Source organism: Rutilus rutilus, assembly GCF_951802725.1.
Source record: "Rutilus rutilus genome assembly, chromosome: 22".
NCBI classification, from domain to species: Eukaryota; Metazoa; Chordata; class Actinopteri; order Cypriniformes; family Leuciscidae; genus Rutilus; species Rutilus rutilus.
The window spans coordinates 2367488-2386404 of NC_140227.1; the positions used below are offsets into that span (position 1 = coordinate 2367488).

Here is an 18917-nt window from a genome sequence, read left to right on the forward strand (position 1 = left end):
CAGACATGCCTATGATTGGCTACAATACTCAACGCTGCAAAAGCACGTCGTAAGTACCTTTAATGCAAAGGGAAAAATATAAATAAAACTGTAATATGCACTTTTCATGATTAGGTAATCGCGGCTGCTGTAATCTTATTCACATTTGTTTTTCTGATGAATTGTTTTGCTCTATGAGAAAGACTTGTCTTACAAGGTAACAAAATATTCGGGCCTTTACTAAAACCATTCGGGGCTTAAAGGGATACTCCACTTTTTTCGGAAATAAGCTCATTTTACATCTCCCCCAGAGTTAAACAGTTGAGTTTTACCGTTTTAGAATCCATTCAGCCGAACTCCGGTTCTGACGGTACCACTTTTAGCATAGCTTAGCACAGATCATTGATTCTGATTAGTCCAGTAGCATTTCTTTCAAAATGACCAAAAAGTTTCAATATTTTTCCTATTTAAAACTTGACTCTTCTGTAGTTAAACCGTGTACTAAGATCGACGGAAAATGAAAAGTTGCGATTTTCTAGGCTGATATGGCTAGGAACTACTCTCATTCCAGCGTAATAATCAAGGAACTGTGTGTCTGTACCATGGGTGCAGCAGGCGTAATGATATGACGCAGCGCCTGAAAATAGTCCCCAGCTCGGTAACTTCTTCCAACGTGACCGGGACTAAGTTTGTCTAACCTATTAGACCTATTTTCAGGCGCTGCGTCATATCACTACGCCTGCTGCACTCATGGTACAGCCGCACAGTTCCTTGATTATTACGCTGGAATGAGAGTAGTTCCTAGTCATATAGGCTTAGAAAATCGCAACTTTTCATTTTCCGTCGATCTTAGTACACGGTTTAACTACAGAAGAGTCAAGTTTTAAATAGGAAAAATATTGAAACTCTTTGGTCATTTTGAAAGAAATGCTACTGGACTAATCAGAATCAATGATCTGTGCTAAGCTATGCTAAAAGTGGTACCGTCAGACCCGGAGTTCGGCTGAATGGATTCTAAAACGGTAAAACTCAACTGTTTAACTCTGGGGGAGATGTAAAATGAGCATATTTCCGAAAAAAGTGGAGTATCCCTTTAAGCTTCCTTAGCCCAGCCCTAGCGCCGCCCCTGCAAACAACTAAATTTAATTTAGTAATGACAACGTTTTTAAAAAAGCAACAAAGAAAAACGGAGCAATTCCAAGAGGGTCCTCCTCACACCATCGGTGCTCGGGCCCTAATAAGTAGGGTAGAGTGGGGGAAAACGCCCCCCACCTAATTTTCCCAAAATAACAACAAGAGGTAGTTAAGATACATTTTTACTGTTGCTATGCACTACGTTGATAACGGGGATATACAAATCTCTATGGAGAAGCTGACACCAGTGACATATTTGAAGAGAAGAGGATTACATGGTAAATGCTATAATTTTCAGATAGTAAACAAGTGTTTAAGAGAATTTTGTTCTGCAGGATATCGCAGTGATGTATGATAGATGAATAGTGAAGTCTGTAGTTTGAGATCATATGTTATTTATAAGGAATATAATTAGTATTAAATTATTTTTTTTTTTTTTAAAGTCATAGCTTGTGGGGTAAAACGCCCCCTATGCTGAGGGGTAAAACACCCCCCAGGGGGCATAGTTTCTCTCTATCATAATTACTATAATAACATATTTCTGTCTATCAAATCCTGTGTTTTACACTTAATGCAGTATAACTAGGTGGTAAAATAAAAATATTTGAACAAAACATGAAAAAATTACCTCAAGTGAGCACTAGCTAGCTAGCTTGCTACCACAGTTAGCTCACTGATATGAAGGTAGTTAAATTTGGCTATTTTGGACATTCCTGAAATAAATATTAATATATATACATGTTGATACATTACTTGCCTTTTACTTTTAGAGATTAAAAACTATTGTCTGTTAATTTTTCTGTTGATCTATGAAGCAAACTGGTTGGTAAGAAAGGGGGCATTTTACCCCACCGCTGGGGCAAAACGCGCCCTTTGTACAAAAATATTTTCAGTCAAAATGCTAATTAATTATGAAGGCTGAGCAATTTTAATATTTGGTGAATAACTCCTGCCATAGTCACTCAAAACCAGGATGGCAATTCTAGTCACATTTATGTTTTGTTTCACTGTAATGTCACATTTTCCTTAAGGGGGGCGTTTTCCCCCACTCTACCCTAATGATCACTTAAAATGTTTCATTAACACAAAATCCGGGTTTAGATAGTGCTCCCTTTCCCTGTTGGCATGTCAGACATAAAAAACAAGCCTTTACACAAGATAGTAAATTTTTATTTCTCTATAGGATAAATGCGAAATATATCATTTTAGTTTTTCATTCTGTTATTTTTGCCAACACTCTACCTCTATCCTGCATTTGCAATAATATTACACTTGTATTAACATTTCTAAACAGGTAGTTTTGCTTTCAACTGTTTGTTAATCTTTTTTTTTTCTTCTTTTTTTTTTTGGCATTTCTGATAAAAATGGCAATTACACGAGGAGCAGAGAGTGAAGGCCAAAGCAATTTATCACAGAAGGATAATACAATCAGATTGTATTCCTCCAGAGGATTTGCTTTCGCTTTTGTTTACAGGAAATAATGAGGCCTCCATTCCTCTGATGCAGTTTAAAGCACAGATGGTTGCTAATGTACTCTCTGATCACTGGGTGCCAGAAACAAGCCACTTATTTTGATGAGTAGCTGCTAACATTTCTAGCAAAATATATAAATAAGAACGTACACCATTAAATGTTACAACACCACAATTTCTGTTACACTTCTCCTTTGTGTGTGGGTGTGTGGGTGACTGGAGGAGTGAGAAAAGACAGAAACAGAAGTCAGGTACATGCTGCAAACATGTGTGTGCGCGCGCGTGTGTGTTCAGTTTGAGGTGGGTCTGCATGTTCATAGCACTTCCTCTTTTGTACAGGGATTTTGTTTGTCAATTCAGTTTCTATTTTTCATGCTGTCTCTAGTCTCTCTCTCTCTCTCTCTCTCTCTCTCTCTCTCTCTCTCTCTCTCTCTCTCCCTCCCTCCATCTGCTCTCTTCTCTATCTGTGTCCATCTCATTTAGTCTTTCTCTCTGGATCTCCATTTTGCGATATGTCTTCACTTTGGATTGTGTTCTTTTATTTCAAAGTGCTGGCACCCTGAACTTTGTTTTTAATGGTTCTGGGAGTCACTTCTCTCTTCCTCTTTCACTCTCTCTCTTGTACTTTTTACATTGTGTTGCCGCCGTCATCCAGTCACATTTGCATGAATGACGTTTGTATTTCCTCCATCAGCAACAGAAGCGACAGTAAGAAAACTAAAGAGGGAAGAGGAACCAGAGGCCTTTGTGTTGAGAGAGAGTGCCACAGTCACATGCCGTCAGTCCCTCTCTTGCTCTTGCCAACTCTCACTCTTCCAAAGGTGGATTTTGGTTTCCACGTTTTGGATTTAATTGGACAACCTTTAGCTGCTGCAGTGTCACCTTTAAGTTCTGGTGAGTGACCCATGATTGCACTATCCTAAAGCACACAGGATGATCTTCTACATCGCTTGTGATGTGCTTGATGGGAATATCTTTCTTAAGCGTAGTGATGTGATACATAGGGTACAGAAAAAGGGATGTGAACAATACAAAGAATAGGGTATTTAAATGTAACTTCTGCAAGTAATTAAGAATGGCGGGTAATGTTAAGGTGTATTATTTTAGTTTATATAATTTGAAGCCTTGGCTTTCAGCTTGTTCCTAAATCATTTTAAATATTTTTTTTCATAGTGATGTGATTTGTGAATTCACATTTGTCTTAAATCTATTCTGTGGTAAACAAGTATCGTTTCAAGTTTAATAATGAATAGCCTACATAGAGACAGGTTTTAAAATCATTATTTTTTTGAAGATAGACAAATTAATGAGAATGAGCAGAGATTAGCAAATGCATGTTGTGTATAACTTTCATACAAACTTTCTGCAAATGTCCTAGTAATACGTTTTTTTTTTTTTTTTTTACATGTTACTACATATACTTATTATAGTTAGGTTTTTATAAAAACAGTAAATTATGCACAATTACAAGTAACTAACCCTAATCCAAACCCTAACCGTAACTCTATAGTAAGTACATGTAATTAATTAATATTACTCTGAGGGTAACACTTTATTTTACAGTGTCCTTGTTACATATGTTACATGTACTTACCGTAGTAATAAGAGTAAATTATGCATAATTACATGCAATTAATCCTAAACCAAAACCTAATCCTACCCTAACCCTATAGTAAGTACATGTAGTTAATTATTATTACTCAGTACTTAAATATATAATTACACTGTAACAATGACATCTTAAAATAAAGTGTAACCATGCTTATCTGAGTAAGTACAATGTAACTACGTCACCTTCAAAAAATGAGTAACTGTTTTTTTTTATTTTATTTTTTTATAGAACTGTCTTTTTCAACTCTAAAGGCTGAAATATCTCACAACCTAAGCATACTTGCATTCATGTGAAAAATACAAAAAGATTAATAAAGTGGAGCTTGTTTAACAAATGTGTGTCTAGGAAGGAGGTCTATGATGCTATCATTCTTCTAGAAATGAGTCACAACTTTACCACCACTGTTTTTTGCTCATTCTCCTCTGGTGCTTCTGCAATATGCAAATACTCACCAAATGTTCGCATTAAATACTCCTACTAGACTTATAATCATAGCCGTCTTGAATTATCTTCATCACATTTGTACATTTCCATGATTAACTGATCAGAATAAAAGACGATAGTTGTCAAATGTAATCATTCTATTGATGTGAGGAAATTCAACCAGTTGTTTCTGCTGGTATACCATTTTCTTTTGAAGTCCAGAATAGCCAGCCTGCTCTGAAACACATTTTGTAGCTTCTACCCACTCACATGATGGTAATCTGTAATAAGGTGTTAAATCTAGATTTCTTTAGCTTCCTATCACCTGCATTCCAGTTCAAATAGGGGGAGGAATCCTTTGATCCAGAGGAGTCCAAGCCTAATGAAAAATAATAATAATAAAACTGTTTCATTTTTTTTTTTAGGTAATTAGTGAGCTCCGTCTCCCAGCATCACAAGGGTTGTGTTACCATGGCAACTAGCAAGCAGAGCTTTGCCAGAGCTACCGAGCCTCAGTGTTCAGTGTCTGCACAGAGAGAGAAGGATACTCATGTTCAGGCCCCTTTTACGACTATGTATGTCCACAGCGTTCCTGCCCCTGGCCTGCAGACATATCCTCAGGCCCAACCTGGAGCCTTGCAGGATCCAACGGTTCTACCACTGTTCCTGCCAGGGATGTGTAGCAACTCGACTCTGCCCTCTCTGACACTGCATATTGCCAGCAGGGCTGCTTTGCAACAACAAAGGCTAGTGGCTCCAGCAACCTCGGCCAGACCAAAGCCTATTGGGAAGCATATTTGCCCACACTGCGGAAAGGACTGTCTGAAGCCCAGCGTGCTCGAGAAACATCTCCGTTGCCACACAGGAGAGCGACCGTATCCCTGCACTACCTGTGGCATTTCCTTCAAGACACAGAGTAACCTTTATAAACACAAGCGCACACAGGCTCATGCACGCCTGTCCAGCGAATCTGACAAAGGCACCTTCAGCAGCCAGGAGAGCATGGAGAGTTCGAAGGACAACTGCACCAGTCCATCTTCTGAGACGAATGGCGGAGATGTAAAGAGAAGCAAAGAGGTTTTTCCTGTAGTACCAAGTCAGGAAGACTCTACAGTGACTGGCATTGAATGGGCATTACGCAATGCTGCCATGGTTGGATTTAGCACAACACCAGCACTTCAAGACAAGGTAAATTCTTTGAGAAAAACTGTGGAGTTTTCAGTCGGCGTTAAAAATGATCCTGCCCTCCAACAGACAGGTGAGGATGGATGTACATCGTCGATTCCAAATCGTACACCGCTTCAGAGGCAGGAGGCTTTATTTTCCAAACCTTGGGATTCGCCCAGGTCTCGGGTAAAATCTCAAAGCCACGACAGTACAGACTCTGGCTTCAGTGACAGCAGTGAGCATCACTCATCCAGCAGTCCTGGAGCAAGTCTGCACGATCCCACTGCGGAATCATTTAAAGAAACTCCAATGGAACAGCAAGAAGCAAGTGCATCCCAGACACCAGAGGACGGGAAAAGCCAGGTGTCCGTTCAGGAGAAGCAGAAGCTGGAAGAACGCATTTCAAAGCTTATATATGAGAACAGTGTGCTGGTGGACAATAAACAACTGGAAAATGTGCGTCCAAGAAAGACAGTATTGTCAAAACAAGGAAGCATTGATCTTCCCATGCCGTACACTTATAAAGACTCCTTCCATTTTGAGATTAGGAGCAACAAGCACATCTCAAGCTCTCAAAATCAAGACAGACGAGGTGGAGCAATTCTCAGCTCTGCGCCAACACAACCCTCCACTTGCACAGATCATGCACCATTAACGCGAAGCAGTTCTTTACCCTTCACTATGGGTGTCAAACCCACTGACGGAGCAATGAATTTAAATCTTAGCAGAAGGTGTAGTGCAGGGCATGTTTACCCAATAAGACCATTACACCAACATGCACAAGGTCATCGCTCACTAGTTAGGCAGGTAGCGGTAGATGGTTTGCCTCCAGAGAGATCCCCGGTTGAAAGAGGTAGTATAAGCAGTCTTAGCTCAGATGGAGACAGCACTGATTTGGGAACGGAGTCATGCATAAAAGGAAACAACAGGAGAAAAGCCAAGAAATTTGACTACACAAAGTGGCACACTTACAAAGGTGGGACATTTAGGAAACTCTACAATACTGAGAAAGACTGCCCGCTGAAGATGAAAAAGACAACATCCAGCTCTGAACAAGCAGAGAGCCTGGAAACTCAAATTAGCCAACAGAGAGACAATGGATCCGTGTCTCTGAGCTTTACTTCTGGTTCTTCTGACCTTAAAGTGTCATATACCAGCTTTGAGAATAATAATGCAAAGGGGGCAGACATGGAAAGGGATGAATCAGCAACACAACACCTTGATTGCCGTATACCATCAGAGAGGAAGAAACAGCGCACTGGGAATGATGTGAAAATGCCCAGTATTTCAGATCCAAGAACTGGACAGGCAAATGGAAATATGAGTCAATCACTTCTATCAACCTGTGCGACCCAGACTTCCATCACAGTTCCAGCACAAAAGGTCAACATGCAAAATCTCCACCCGCAGGGTAGCTTCATACAACAGCTCTCAAATCCAAGTCAGTTCCTTGGTAATACACTTTGTTTGATCAGTGTAAGTGGGACATCTGGCCCGCCGTCTGGTTCTATCACCAGCTCTACTGTCCCTGAAGCCAAGACCAGCTTTCCTCCAAAGTACCAGCTGAAGATCCCGTGTCCCACAGATGGAGTGTCGACTTCTTCTTCCGGATCCACGTTAACACACAACACTTGTTCAACCATTCCAGCTGTCACGCAAAGCCGGCAAACTACAGTGCAATGCCATCTTGAGAACAGTGTATTATCCTCAAACCAGAGTCAGGGTGCTTCAATAGTCACAACCTTTGACCGGAGTAATCAAGATGTATTGTGTGCGACAACCTCAATGCCTATTTTATCGGTTTCCTGTTCAGGGCTGAATCACACAAACAGTTCATCCAAAGTCCTGACACAACTTCAGTCTACCACGCCTACACTGGTTTCTCCTACGCTACCTCCACCGGTGCAGAAGCAAGTGTCTTTGTTGCAGAGCAACTGTGCAACAGGTGTGGTGGAAAGCCAGTCGACAGTTCCTGTATCGTCTGCAATGCATCACCCTCTGAAAGTTTTAACAACCTCAGAGAACGCTCAACCCGTCACATCAACGAACACAATATCAACAGTGAGTTATTGTTCGGAATCTGATCTACAAATCTATCCTCCACCAACAGTTCAAAACCATTCTGCCTCCCCCGTGAGCGAACCAGGAAAACATATGGGTCTTACAGCGGACACTAAATCCACAGTGTATGAGAATACGCTAAACAGCTCTGCCTCTATAATGGCCACTGGATGTGACTTTCAAGAATCCCAGTCTGAAGGAAAGGTGATGGTCCTAAATGGCTCAGCACAGGCTCAAAACACGTTTTATGTACGAACAGCTGACCTCCAGATCGTCATGCAGATCATATCTGATGAACAGTTAGCACTGATAGAGCCTCACATTGAAACAACAACTTTAACAAACCATACACTTTCACAGGAGTTATTTAGCAATGATGTGACTAATGTGTGCATGGAACAGGAAACGGCAGATAATGGTGAGATGAGAAAAAATAACACTTCCAATTGTTGTGAATCTGCCAGTTCAGTAAACAAAGCAGAAACTGTTTATAGTTTAAACTCTCAAAATGCTAAAAATGATGCAAACGGCAGCCCTCAGTTTGTGTCATCTTGGTCACATCCACAGACAAAGTTTCATAGCACAGCCTCAGTGGATTGCAAAACAAATACAGCTGGAGAGTTGTATGAACCACAGAAGATACCTGAGAATCCCCAGGAGAGAAAACCTGCTGAGTTTGAGGTTATTGCAGAGTCACATCACAAACCAGTGGCTGGAGACGAACCTCGCTCAGTGGACGAGAGCTATTCTAGAAGAGAAAATGACAAAGAGCCCCGAAAGTGTTCTGTCCGTAACCCAGATTTGGTTAGCTCCCCTGAGGATCAAATATTCACAGAGATAATGGAGCCAAATCACGTTCAAACTGAGCCAGTGGAGCCTAATGAAACAGACCACCTCGTGTCAGTCACGTTACCAGAAAACGGTGAGAGGGTTGAAACAACGACAACGACACAGCTCAGAACTATTTGTGAGAAAAAGACCTCTACCGCAGAATCACAGCAGATGCAAAACGTGACGAACTCCAATAAGCCTAACAAGCCAAACTGTGGCAGCTCAAATTTAGATGCATGTGACACAGGTAAGCTCAGCTGCACGCGTGGGACCCTATCGACTGAAACGTGTGGTCCAGGACAAACACCTACACAGTATGAACTCCAACAGGACTTTGCTCTGGGCCCTGGTGACTTTGTGAATGACACTTACAGTCAAATAAAAGCATCATGCACAATGGACAGCATTCTTGAAGACAGCACCAAATGTGGAGATGCACGCCATGCCAATCCAGAAATATTTACAGGTGGGTCAAATTACTATTATATATCTCTGCAAGGTAATTTTGTCGTGCTGTTTACAGTGCAGTGCTTGCATGTGAAAAACAACCATAGACTCCAGATAACAGGGAATGCTCTCAGAAGTTTGGCTAACATTCTGGGAAGGTTTAATAGTCGGATAACATTAATGGCTAACACTTTATAATAAGCATCATTAGTTAACATTAGCTAATGTATTTACTAACATGAACTAACAATGAGCAATACATTTGTTACAGTATTTATTCATCTTTGTTAATGTTAGTTAATAAAAATACAGCTGTTCATTGTTTGTTCATGTTAGTTCACAGTGCATTCACTAATGTTAACAAAAACAACCTTTGATTTCAATAACGTATTAGTAAATGTTGAAATTAATATTAAGTAAGATTAATAAATGCTAAAGAAACATTGTTCATTCTTAGTTCATGTTAACTAATTGAACTAAATGAACCTTATTGTAAAGTGTTACCCATTAATGCAAAGTTCGTTCAATGTTATGGTATTTAATGTTCTCAAACATTAAAGCATTAGCACACCCTAACATTAGCACAAAACATTATCTATGCGTCGTTTCTCTAAAATGTTTTAGTTGGATGTTCATCATACATTTTTAAATGTTACTTCTTGTTTCAGACTGTTCAGAGAACATTTAAAAGTAATGTTCCAACACTGTTTGCAAAACAGAATGTTCCCTTAACGTTAAAATAACCTTTTTTTTTTTTTTAAACTGGACGTTTTGATAGTTCAAAGAACATTCAGAAATAACATTTTCATTACTTATGCAAAAGTATAGGGACCATTAGCAAAACATTCTTAGAACAAATTTCTGGGACATTATAAATCATCAACACTGATTTCAATGGATGTCATAACATTTTCTCTTCACAAGGTGGCGACAAGAGATCAACACTTCCCATCTCTCTATGTTACTAGACAATGCTTTATGACAATGCAGACTTCCTCTTATTTTATAATTATCTCATGCACTCCATGCAAGCGGGCTCAATGAAATACCTCAATGAAAATAATTCGTGATTCCTATCTTACATGAAAGAATATTGTCCAATTACAGCAGCACAACAGGTCATTTGCATTATGTCAAGTCACATGCTTTTGTCACCTAAGAATATTACCAAAATCGTGCAATCCTTTGAGAAACGTTCAAGAATCGAAAGTGGATAAGTACAGGAAAACCTTGCTATTAAAAGTAGTAAAAAAAAGATTAATAAAAGGATGCTTGCATGATAGAGCATTGATTAGGATACATCAATTTAGAGCTCACACATTTTAGTAGTGGCCGAATAAACAAGTGTTGTTACCTGTATTGATAGAGACATCTCAGATTGGGATGCAACACTACACATTAGAATAATTATGTGGGGAAAAAAGGGCAAAGCTGTTGAACCATTCTGTCTTGCATACTCAAGGCGTGCAGCGATAGCAGTTCACAAGCAGAATCTGTTTCGAATTCAGTAGGATCACCAAGATTTTAGTGTGAGAGGGTGAATCTAAGGTGAACATCATTAAGTTGTCATCACATTCTCTGCGGCTTTTTCCTGTCCTAACCTTTATAATCCCAATGTATTCCTTCACTGACCTGATGCCTCTCTTTAATTAGAGTCACTTGTTCGAGGGAAACATTTGATCCCTGCGTAAATAGCACTCTTAAGAGATTCCCTTTCATTAGGTCACAGGTCACCTCCAATTAGTCATAGTAACAAAAATTAAGAAGGTCAAGGGTCGATCAGAGAGGCTTAGAATAAACAAAATTTACAGCCCTTCTAATAAGATTCTTTAAAAAAAACAAAAAACATTCTTTCTCAAAGCTAAAGAAAACTCTCAGAAAAAGTCAATGGATGCTTCAGTGAATTGTCGATAAAAAGTTGATCAACAGCAATCTTTATCCTCCCGACTAGTCTTGACTGGAGTGGATTTGATTGGTCAGATGTGTTCAGGGAATAGACAGGGTGCTCAGTAGATGGTCCCCACCAGAGCAAGACCCAGAGGTTAAAATGAGATGTTATGCCGGTCTTTATTCCAGACAGCTGACAAGAAACCTAAGAGCCAAACGTAGCCTCCTTTTCTGAGCAATGCTGCGCAAGAGTTCAGCCAAACCAGTTCCACCCCAGAGAATCTGACCGATTGTTTTTCATCAGGAGAATCGTTTTTATATCTCCACCACCATAATATATAGTAGCATATGTTGGTCGGTGTGCCTTGATATACAATGTGAAACTGTCACGTTATTTTTTTCTTCATTTGGCTGACATATGGTTTGCAATGAGGCATAAATTCCAAGAGGCTGAATTACTGTAGATATGTTTTCTGGCTGTAACATTTGTATTCAGAAATCATGCCTTATGCTCAGTAGAAAAGAGATTTCTGTGACCAGTTTATTAGTTTTGGACAAAAAAGTTTATCGTTGCCATAAAACCATAAGCCTATAACATTTTTGCAAAAGCAGACAGGCACATGTGTTATAAATTATCATGTTTTAACCAACATATTAAAAGTAACACTTCTCCCATATCACAATTACACCCTTCCATACTCTAGTCAAGTGAATTTGTTAACACTTGGAACTGCCTTTAAGAATTAACATTGACATGAGGAACCACAAGAACAAGTGGAGACCCAGCTTATGTAAGGGGTAATGTACATCCAGCCGGTTGTTATCTCAGAATAAACCCCGACAGGGTGATCAGGATCAGGTCTCCATCAGCCTGAAAGGGTTTATTCTGAGATAACAGCCGGCTGGATGTTCATTATCACGCTTATTACACAGCTACTTGCCACATAAGTAAATAATTAGACACGAAATATTAATCTTAGTTGAAATATTTTATTAGGTCTTTAAACGCAAAGCTTTTACGCAAAATTCAAACTAGACGGACATTTAAGAGATACGGTTTACAGTCATAACACTTATTATTACACAGCATTTCACCACATAAATAATTATAGAGATAAGAGATATTGATTTCAGATTAAACTGTTTTTAAATTATACCTGTTTGTATCTTATAATCCAACAGTGTACAAAACAAAAGTCACAAAATGGCCGCCACTGCGTTTGTATGAAACAAGAGAGAGCCCACGATACTGGATGGCATATTAAATAACTGTACACAAAAGATTGATTTGACTGAGTTTTAATATTTTATTAGCTCACCAAATGCAAAACTTCCACGAAGAAAACCCGATCCTAGCGTATATAGCGCTGCTGACTTCAGTGACCCGGATGAGCCTGTGTTTCTGTTCTCAGCGGTTGTTATCTGGGAATAATATACCGCTGGATGGCATGATTGACCAATCAGAATCAAGTATTCCACAGAGCCGTGTAAGAAGCAGCATTTATTAATTCTGTTATTGTTCTGCTCTCAGGGCCTGGGGAGGATGATACCCTCAAAAGCCTGAGGTTTCAGAGGGATCCTGGGACGGAGAGCAAGGATTCGATCCCCAAAGAGCTAGAGATTGGAGGTGGAGAAGGAGAGAGACCGACCACAAACATGGCTGACACCAACAACACACACACCTTCACATGCCAAGGCTGTGACGACAATGGAAAACAGGACAAAAGAAAGGTGAGAGAAAAGAAAGAAATGACGTGACACACCAAACACTGAATGTGACATCTGGGTATACAGTCAAACCAAAAATTATTCCGACACTTTGACCTGAGCATGTTTTGCTGAAGGGTTTTTTCTTTAATTGCTAATGCGACCTTTTTACACCACAGACTGAACAAAATGAAGCATTTCTTGGTAATTGGTTGAGCTAAACTGGTATTATCTAATTTAACAGCTGACAGATATTCAACATAATTCATGTGTGAGACAGTCTAACAGAAGGACGGACAAAACCAGTCAAATATCAACTGATCTGATAACTCTGAGTTCTTGTCATATTTTATGACCATTTTCTAAACCTCATATTTTATACCATTTTTCTATAGCGAATGAACTGTGATAATGTGAGAAATGTTGAAGGTGTCTGAATAGATTTTGGTTCTGCGCCTGATTGAGAGGAAATAACAGTCTATATTCATCATTCAAAAAGGGAAATGTGCATATACATCCCGTAAACAAAGCAACACTTTCTTCCCATTTTGAATATGAATCATGTTGATCAGTCTTAACTTTCTTCATTCCAGACGTCATGTCGTTATGAAATTATTATTTTTTTTTTTTTTGATGAATAACTAATAAGTCATAAAGCACTGCCTCACATCCACTCAACAGAGAGAGCGGCCCACAGCATAAACCAGCCAGCCCTAAAGTATACTTAGTTTTTTTTATGCGTACAGTCAAACACGTAGGCTTCATCCAAAATTAAATCACATACTTCCCTACTATATAGTAGATGGAAAACAGCATGCGACTAAAGAAGTATGTCTGAATTCACAGTACTCATAAAAGAGCAGGCAACATGTCCCCGGATGATCTACTACTGCTGCTGAGATTTTGAAGTGTGCATATGATGAACACTTTACTATCCCATGAGGCCACAGGAGAGGATTTATTAATGACAGTGAAGCGACTCAACTGACGCTGGTAGAAGATTTTTATCAGTCATAACTTATGGAGAGAAATAGTGCAGGCAGTGGACCATACCTGTCAACCCTCTCGTTTTTCCCGGGATTTTAATCTTTCTATAAAAAATATAAAAAATCGCATATTCTCTTATTTTGAATAAGTGTTTTGACCGCAACTGATTAGTGCAAAACTAATTAAATGCGCATGTGTGACCTGCGTATACAAAGCAGGCGCAGTTACAAAACGGTGCGTACTATTCAGGAGACGAAATTGTGTCACGCGCATTTTGTGATACTTTGTATACTTTGGGCTTTGCCAAGGTAATATGTAGTAATTTTATGTTTCTTTTTGACAACAGGAAGAAAAACATCAGACATCCGCTCAAGTGTCCCTCAACATTTCAGAACCACTTCAGCATGAAAAATTCAGCGATTCAAACAGTCCAGAAGCATCTGTTTGCACAAACATCCTTTCACAAACATGTCAACATGAAGGTCAAGGGGAATGTGCCAACAACACCAACATGGGGGAATATCTGGGGAACAGCCCTTGTCGAGAGACGAGCCAACAGGAGACATCCTCACTGAGTTCCAGGCAACCAGTGAATACCATGCAAAATGAATTCCAAAAGGAGACGCAGACAAGGGGTTCGATGAGCTATTGGATTTACTCAAAAGGCTCTCAAGTTCAGATGCACAAAACAAGTGGCACACCTGTATCACCTGCAAATAACTGTGGCGCTTCGAAGATTGAGTCTGTCAGTACAAGTATTACTTCATCATTCAGTGCTGGGCCCAGTCATTGCAATGCTTCAAATCAAATGTCCAGTCAAGAACCGCAAATATGTCCCCCAGGCATCCATAGCAACTCAACAGAGTCTAAACTGTTGTATTTAGGCAATAGTTACCTGGAGCATGAGGACAGTAGTAGTGATGATGAGCAAAAGCTGGTCATTGAACTTGAGTAAGGTGTAAGTACACACAAACAAGACCAAATCAACCCATTCTCACTTCCATGGTGTCCAATCCTGCCACTTGTCCAAGAAGTCCTTACATCACGACGGAAAAGAATTCTTGCAATGAGAAACCTTTGCTATCAGTAGGCTGACATGTAATTGTATCAGGAAACTATATACTGGGGTATCATTTTGTCATCATAACGTACTGGATGTTATGGAAGCTTGTTTCCGCCACAGAATAAAACATTTTAAAAGTTTTTAAAAATACATTTTAAAAATTGTGACTTTTTATTTTAGAATTGCGTGATATAAACTCACAATTCTGGAAAAAAATTCTCGCAATTGGGAATTTATATCTCGCTATTATGACTTTATAACACACAATTGCGCGAGTTTATATCTTTTCTCCAAATTGTAACTTGAATTGTGAATTCAGAATTGTGAAAGAATTGCCATTTTTTTCTCAGAATTGTGAGATATAAACTCGCAATTGCGAGTTATAAAGTCCAATTCTAAGGAAAAAAAGACTGACTTTTTTCCTCAGAATTGCGAGTTTATATCTCACAATTCTGATTTTATAACATGCAATTGCAACTTTATATCACTCAATTCTGACTTTATATCACACAATTCTGACTTTATAACTCGCACTTGCGACTTTATATAACACAATTCTGACTTTATAAATCGCACTTGCGACTTTATATAACACAATTCTGACTTTATATCACACAATTCTGACTTTATATCACACAATTCTGACTTTATAACTCGCACTTGCGACTTTATATAACACAATTCTGACTTTATATAACACAATTCTGACTTTATAAATCGCACTTGCGACTTTATATAACACAATTCTGACTTTATATCACACAATTCTGACTTTATATCTCGCAATTGCGACTTTATATAACACAATTCTGACTTTATAACTCGCACTTGCGACTTTATATAACACAATTCTGACTTTATATCACACAATTCTGACTTTATAACTCGCAATTGCGACTTTATATCACACAATTCTGATAAAAAGTAAAAATTGTGAGATAAAAAGTTGCAATTACCTTTTTTATTTTTTATTCTGTGGCGGAAACAAGCTTCCATAGTATGTTGATGTAACAGTCAGATAAAAAATTTAATTCAGATTAATAATAATTTATTCAGAAAATTGCCAGTATTCCAAGTCTTCCAAGGCAAAACAGTTGCTCTGCACAAGGAACATACCCAGATTTGATCATGACCCCGATCTGAACGCACACATTCAAAAACTGCGCCTGAAGAAACGCTACCACTACCACAGCCTTGATGTCAAATGCCATTTGTTTTTGGGACCGACTGCATCATGCTAAATTTCAGATTTATCTTTTAAATAAGATTAGGAGGATTTTCAGCCATTAAAAACGTACGTTTCAAATGACATCTGGCCCAGTTGTGGCCCACATACCGCACGGCATAACTGTCAATAGCATGCATATCAGGGCCTCATCTGGGCCAACTATGGCACATATGGCTCAGTTCCGGCGGTGGCAAAGATCACATGGCTATAGACCTTATGCACCAGAGAAACAAGGGCGCCGCCATCTTTGGAAAATTGTCTTTTAACTTCCGTTTTGCGGTCGCTCTGTATATTTATATGGCATTTCTGTCCAGGAGTAATTAGCTTTTTAAGTGGATTTACTTAATGTAAAGTTAACGAAAGTTATCATGAGGACTGTAATGTTTAAAGCAGATGACTTAACAAATGTAAATCGACCGGGAAGATTTTAAACCGAGCCGTTCATTAATAAACACGTAAAACGCTGTGAAAATACAGACCGGAAGTCAAAAGACAATGAGCACAGCGCTGAAAAGGGGCGGAGCTACATAAGGTCTATAGGTCATGAGTTTGATTCCCAAGGAAAGTGAGAACTGATAGAATGCATACATTTAATGCAGTAAAAATCACTTTGGATAAAAGCCAAATGCACAAATATTTGTCATTTTTATGTTTTATATTGTGGAAAAGTGGTTAGGTTTAGGGTAGATATGAGGTTAGATGCTCAAAATGTCTATAACATAAAAACCTTTTCAGATACAGGAACATGACTAAATGTTTAGAATTAAATGCACAATCAGTATATAATACATCTTACGATGGAAATAAAGAACACATTTGTGGACAAATTTTAGCAAGCAAAATTATCTAGCTTTGTCATCATTACAAAATTATCATTTTTTAATGTCCATCAATGTGGGAGTACATTGAAAGATGTCTCATTACAGCAATGAGCTGTTGGCTGTGTCAGTAAACAGATGCAAAATAGACGCTTTTGGCTCCTGTATGTCTTGGACAAGCTGTAGTATTGGATGCCTTGGGACTGAGAATGAGTTGCAAACACGCAAACACACAAACACAACACAAATGTTGTTTTACATCATGTTAGGATTATTGAATTATTTTGCTGATAGATGAAACAAATTGTAATTACTGCATTCTGTCTGTACTTCCAGGTGTATGTTATGAACCAGGTCAGATGGGCTAGTGTGGAAGGCATAAAGTACATAAAGTGCAGTCTGATAACTGCGGATCGCAGGCCCCTCGTGCACAGTGTGTGCTGACCACTGGAGCCATCGGGCCCCTTGCATTCGGCACTAGATAACCACTAAGGCCCCCAGGTTCCTTAACGCGTGGAGCAAAGATAGCAAAACATTTTCTCAAATATACACAGGCAATCTTCATTATTGTGTTCATACCAAGCGGAAACCTTCCTGTCTCTCTCTTGAAACCAATACAGAAGTGACCTAAACTGCAGTTCATTGACTGGCCACTAGAGACAGGCTGCAAAAGAGAGTCAATCCCATAGACCCCATGTTAAAATGGCCAACTTTACAGCAGAAACATTTTTTTACAGCCTGGTGCAAAAAGTGGTTCTGGTAATATATATACAGTGGTGGTCAAAATTGATGGCACCCCTGATAAATATGATAAAAAATGGCTGTAAAAAATAAATCTTTCTGACCCCCAAGACTCAAATAATCTCTGCAGTTCTCCATCTGTGATCCTTGGAGAGTCTTTGGCCACTCAAACTTTCCTCCTCACCGTCCATTAAGACAATATAGACACACGTCCTCTTCCTGGCAGATTCGTAACATCTTTAGTTGATTATAACTTCTTAATTATATCCCTGATGGTCAAAATGGGGATTTTCAATTCTTTAGCTATTGTCTTACAGCCACTTTCTATTTTGTGATGCTCAACAATCTTTTGATGCTCATCAGAATTATATTCTTTGGTTTTACTCATTGTGATAGATGTTTAAGGGAATATGGCCTTTGTGTTTCCTCATATTTAAACTCCTGTGAAACAAGAAGTCATAGCTGGACAATTTCATGTTCCTAGTCACCCTGGTGTGCTTAAAAAGGTAAATATTAATGGGAATATACTTCAGAGATATTTTTCTCATAAAAAATTCTAGGGGTGCCAACAATTATGGCCAGCGTGTTTTGGAGAAAACATTTATTTCATAATGTGATTTACCCCCCAATTTCAATTCTTTTACTTCAATGAAAGGTTAGATTTTTGCGAATTTTTTGAAGGAAAGATCAAAAGGATAAACAATGCAGATTTATTTTTTACAGCCATTTTTTATCATATTTATCAGGGGTGCCATCAATTTTGACCACCACTGTATATAATTTTGCCCTTCATGACGACTGAGGGGGGTGAATCTTTTTTATAACTCATCCGTTTAAATTATATTAAGCCTTAAAGTTCTGCATAATTAGGGGCGTGGCCACTTGAGTGACAGGTGGATTGAGCTGATGTCACTACTAGCCGCTTGCCTGCTGTCTGTTAGCATCACGTCACCTCAGCTAATCCGCCTCTTTGCCCATTTTTGGTTATCCGGGAGTGACGCGCTACCAAGATAGCGACGGGCGGCTACGCCCAATTCAGAAATGCTCTTCAGAAACCGACGGGTGATGTCTCGGACACTATGCCCATTTTTTTTTACAGTCTGTGGTTCAGACCCACAGATGCAGTTCATGTAAACACTAAACACCCAGGCAGTTCCTGCATCCTCACGCTATCCCGCCCATCAACACTGATTCATCCGGCGTTTCACAGCCCTAGGAGTTTCAGCTTTTACTCTTGGAAGGCACCTGGAGAAAGCACGCAGTGGGATGCACACGTGTGTGCGATCTCTTTATGCGAATCATCATGTCTGAATAAGCATAAAGCCTTGGCCCAGGAGTAAACTCTCACACCGGGGTTTCA

General features: G+C 39.2%; 1 protein-coding gene across 2 annotated transcripts in view; it reads left to right on the forward strand.

Annotated features, from left to right (window-relative positions):
• The first annotated feature begins 2794 nt into the window (after positions 1 to 2794).
• znf831 (zinc finger protein 831) overlaps positions 2795 to 18917 on the forward strand; it is a 16472-nt gene continuing 349 nt past the window's right edge. The window contains exons 1-6 of one of the 2 annotated variants that reach the window (XM_084395650.1): positions 2795 to 2885; positions 3280 to 3479; positions 5046 to 9145; positions 12545 to 12744; positions 14054 to 14665; positions 17153 to 18917. The exon at positions 17153 to 18917 is cut by the window's right edge and continues 349 nt beyond it. In XM_084395650.1, the coding sequence (XP_084251776.1) occupies positions 5092 to 9145; positions 12545 to 12744; positions 14054 to 14662 (4863 nt within the window). In that variant the 5' untranslated portion in view covers positions 2795 to 2885; positions 3280 to 3479; positions 5046 to 5091 and the 3' untranslated portion in view covers positions 14663 to 14665; positions 17153 to 18917. Of the gene's footprint in view, positions 2886 to 2999; positions 3480 to 5045; positions 9146 to 12544; positions 12745 to 14053; positions 14666 to 17152 lie in introns of those variants that run through there. The other variant, XM_084395649.1, reaches the window with a different exon arrangement.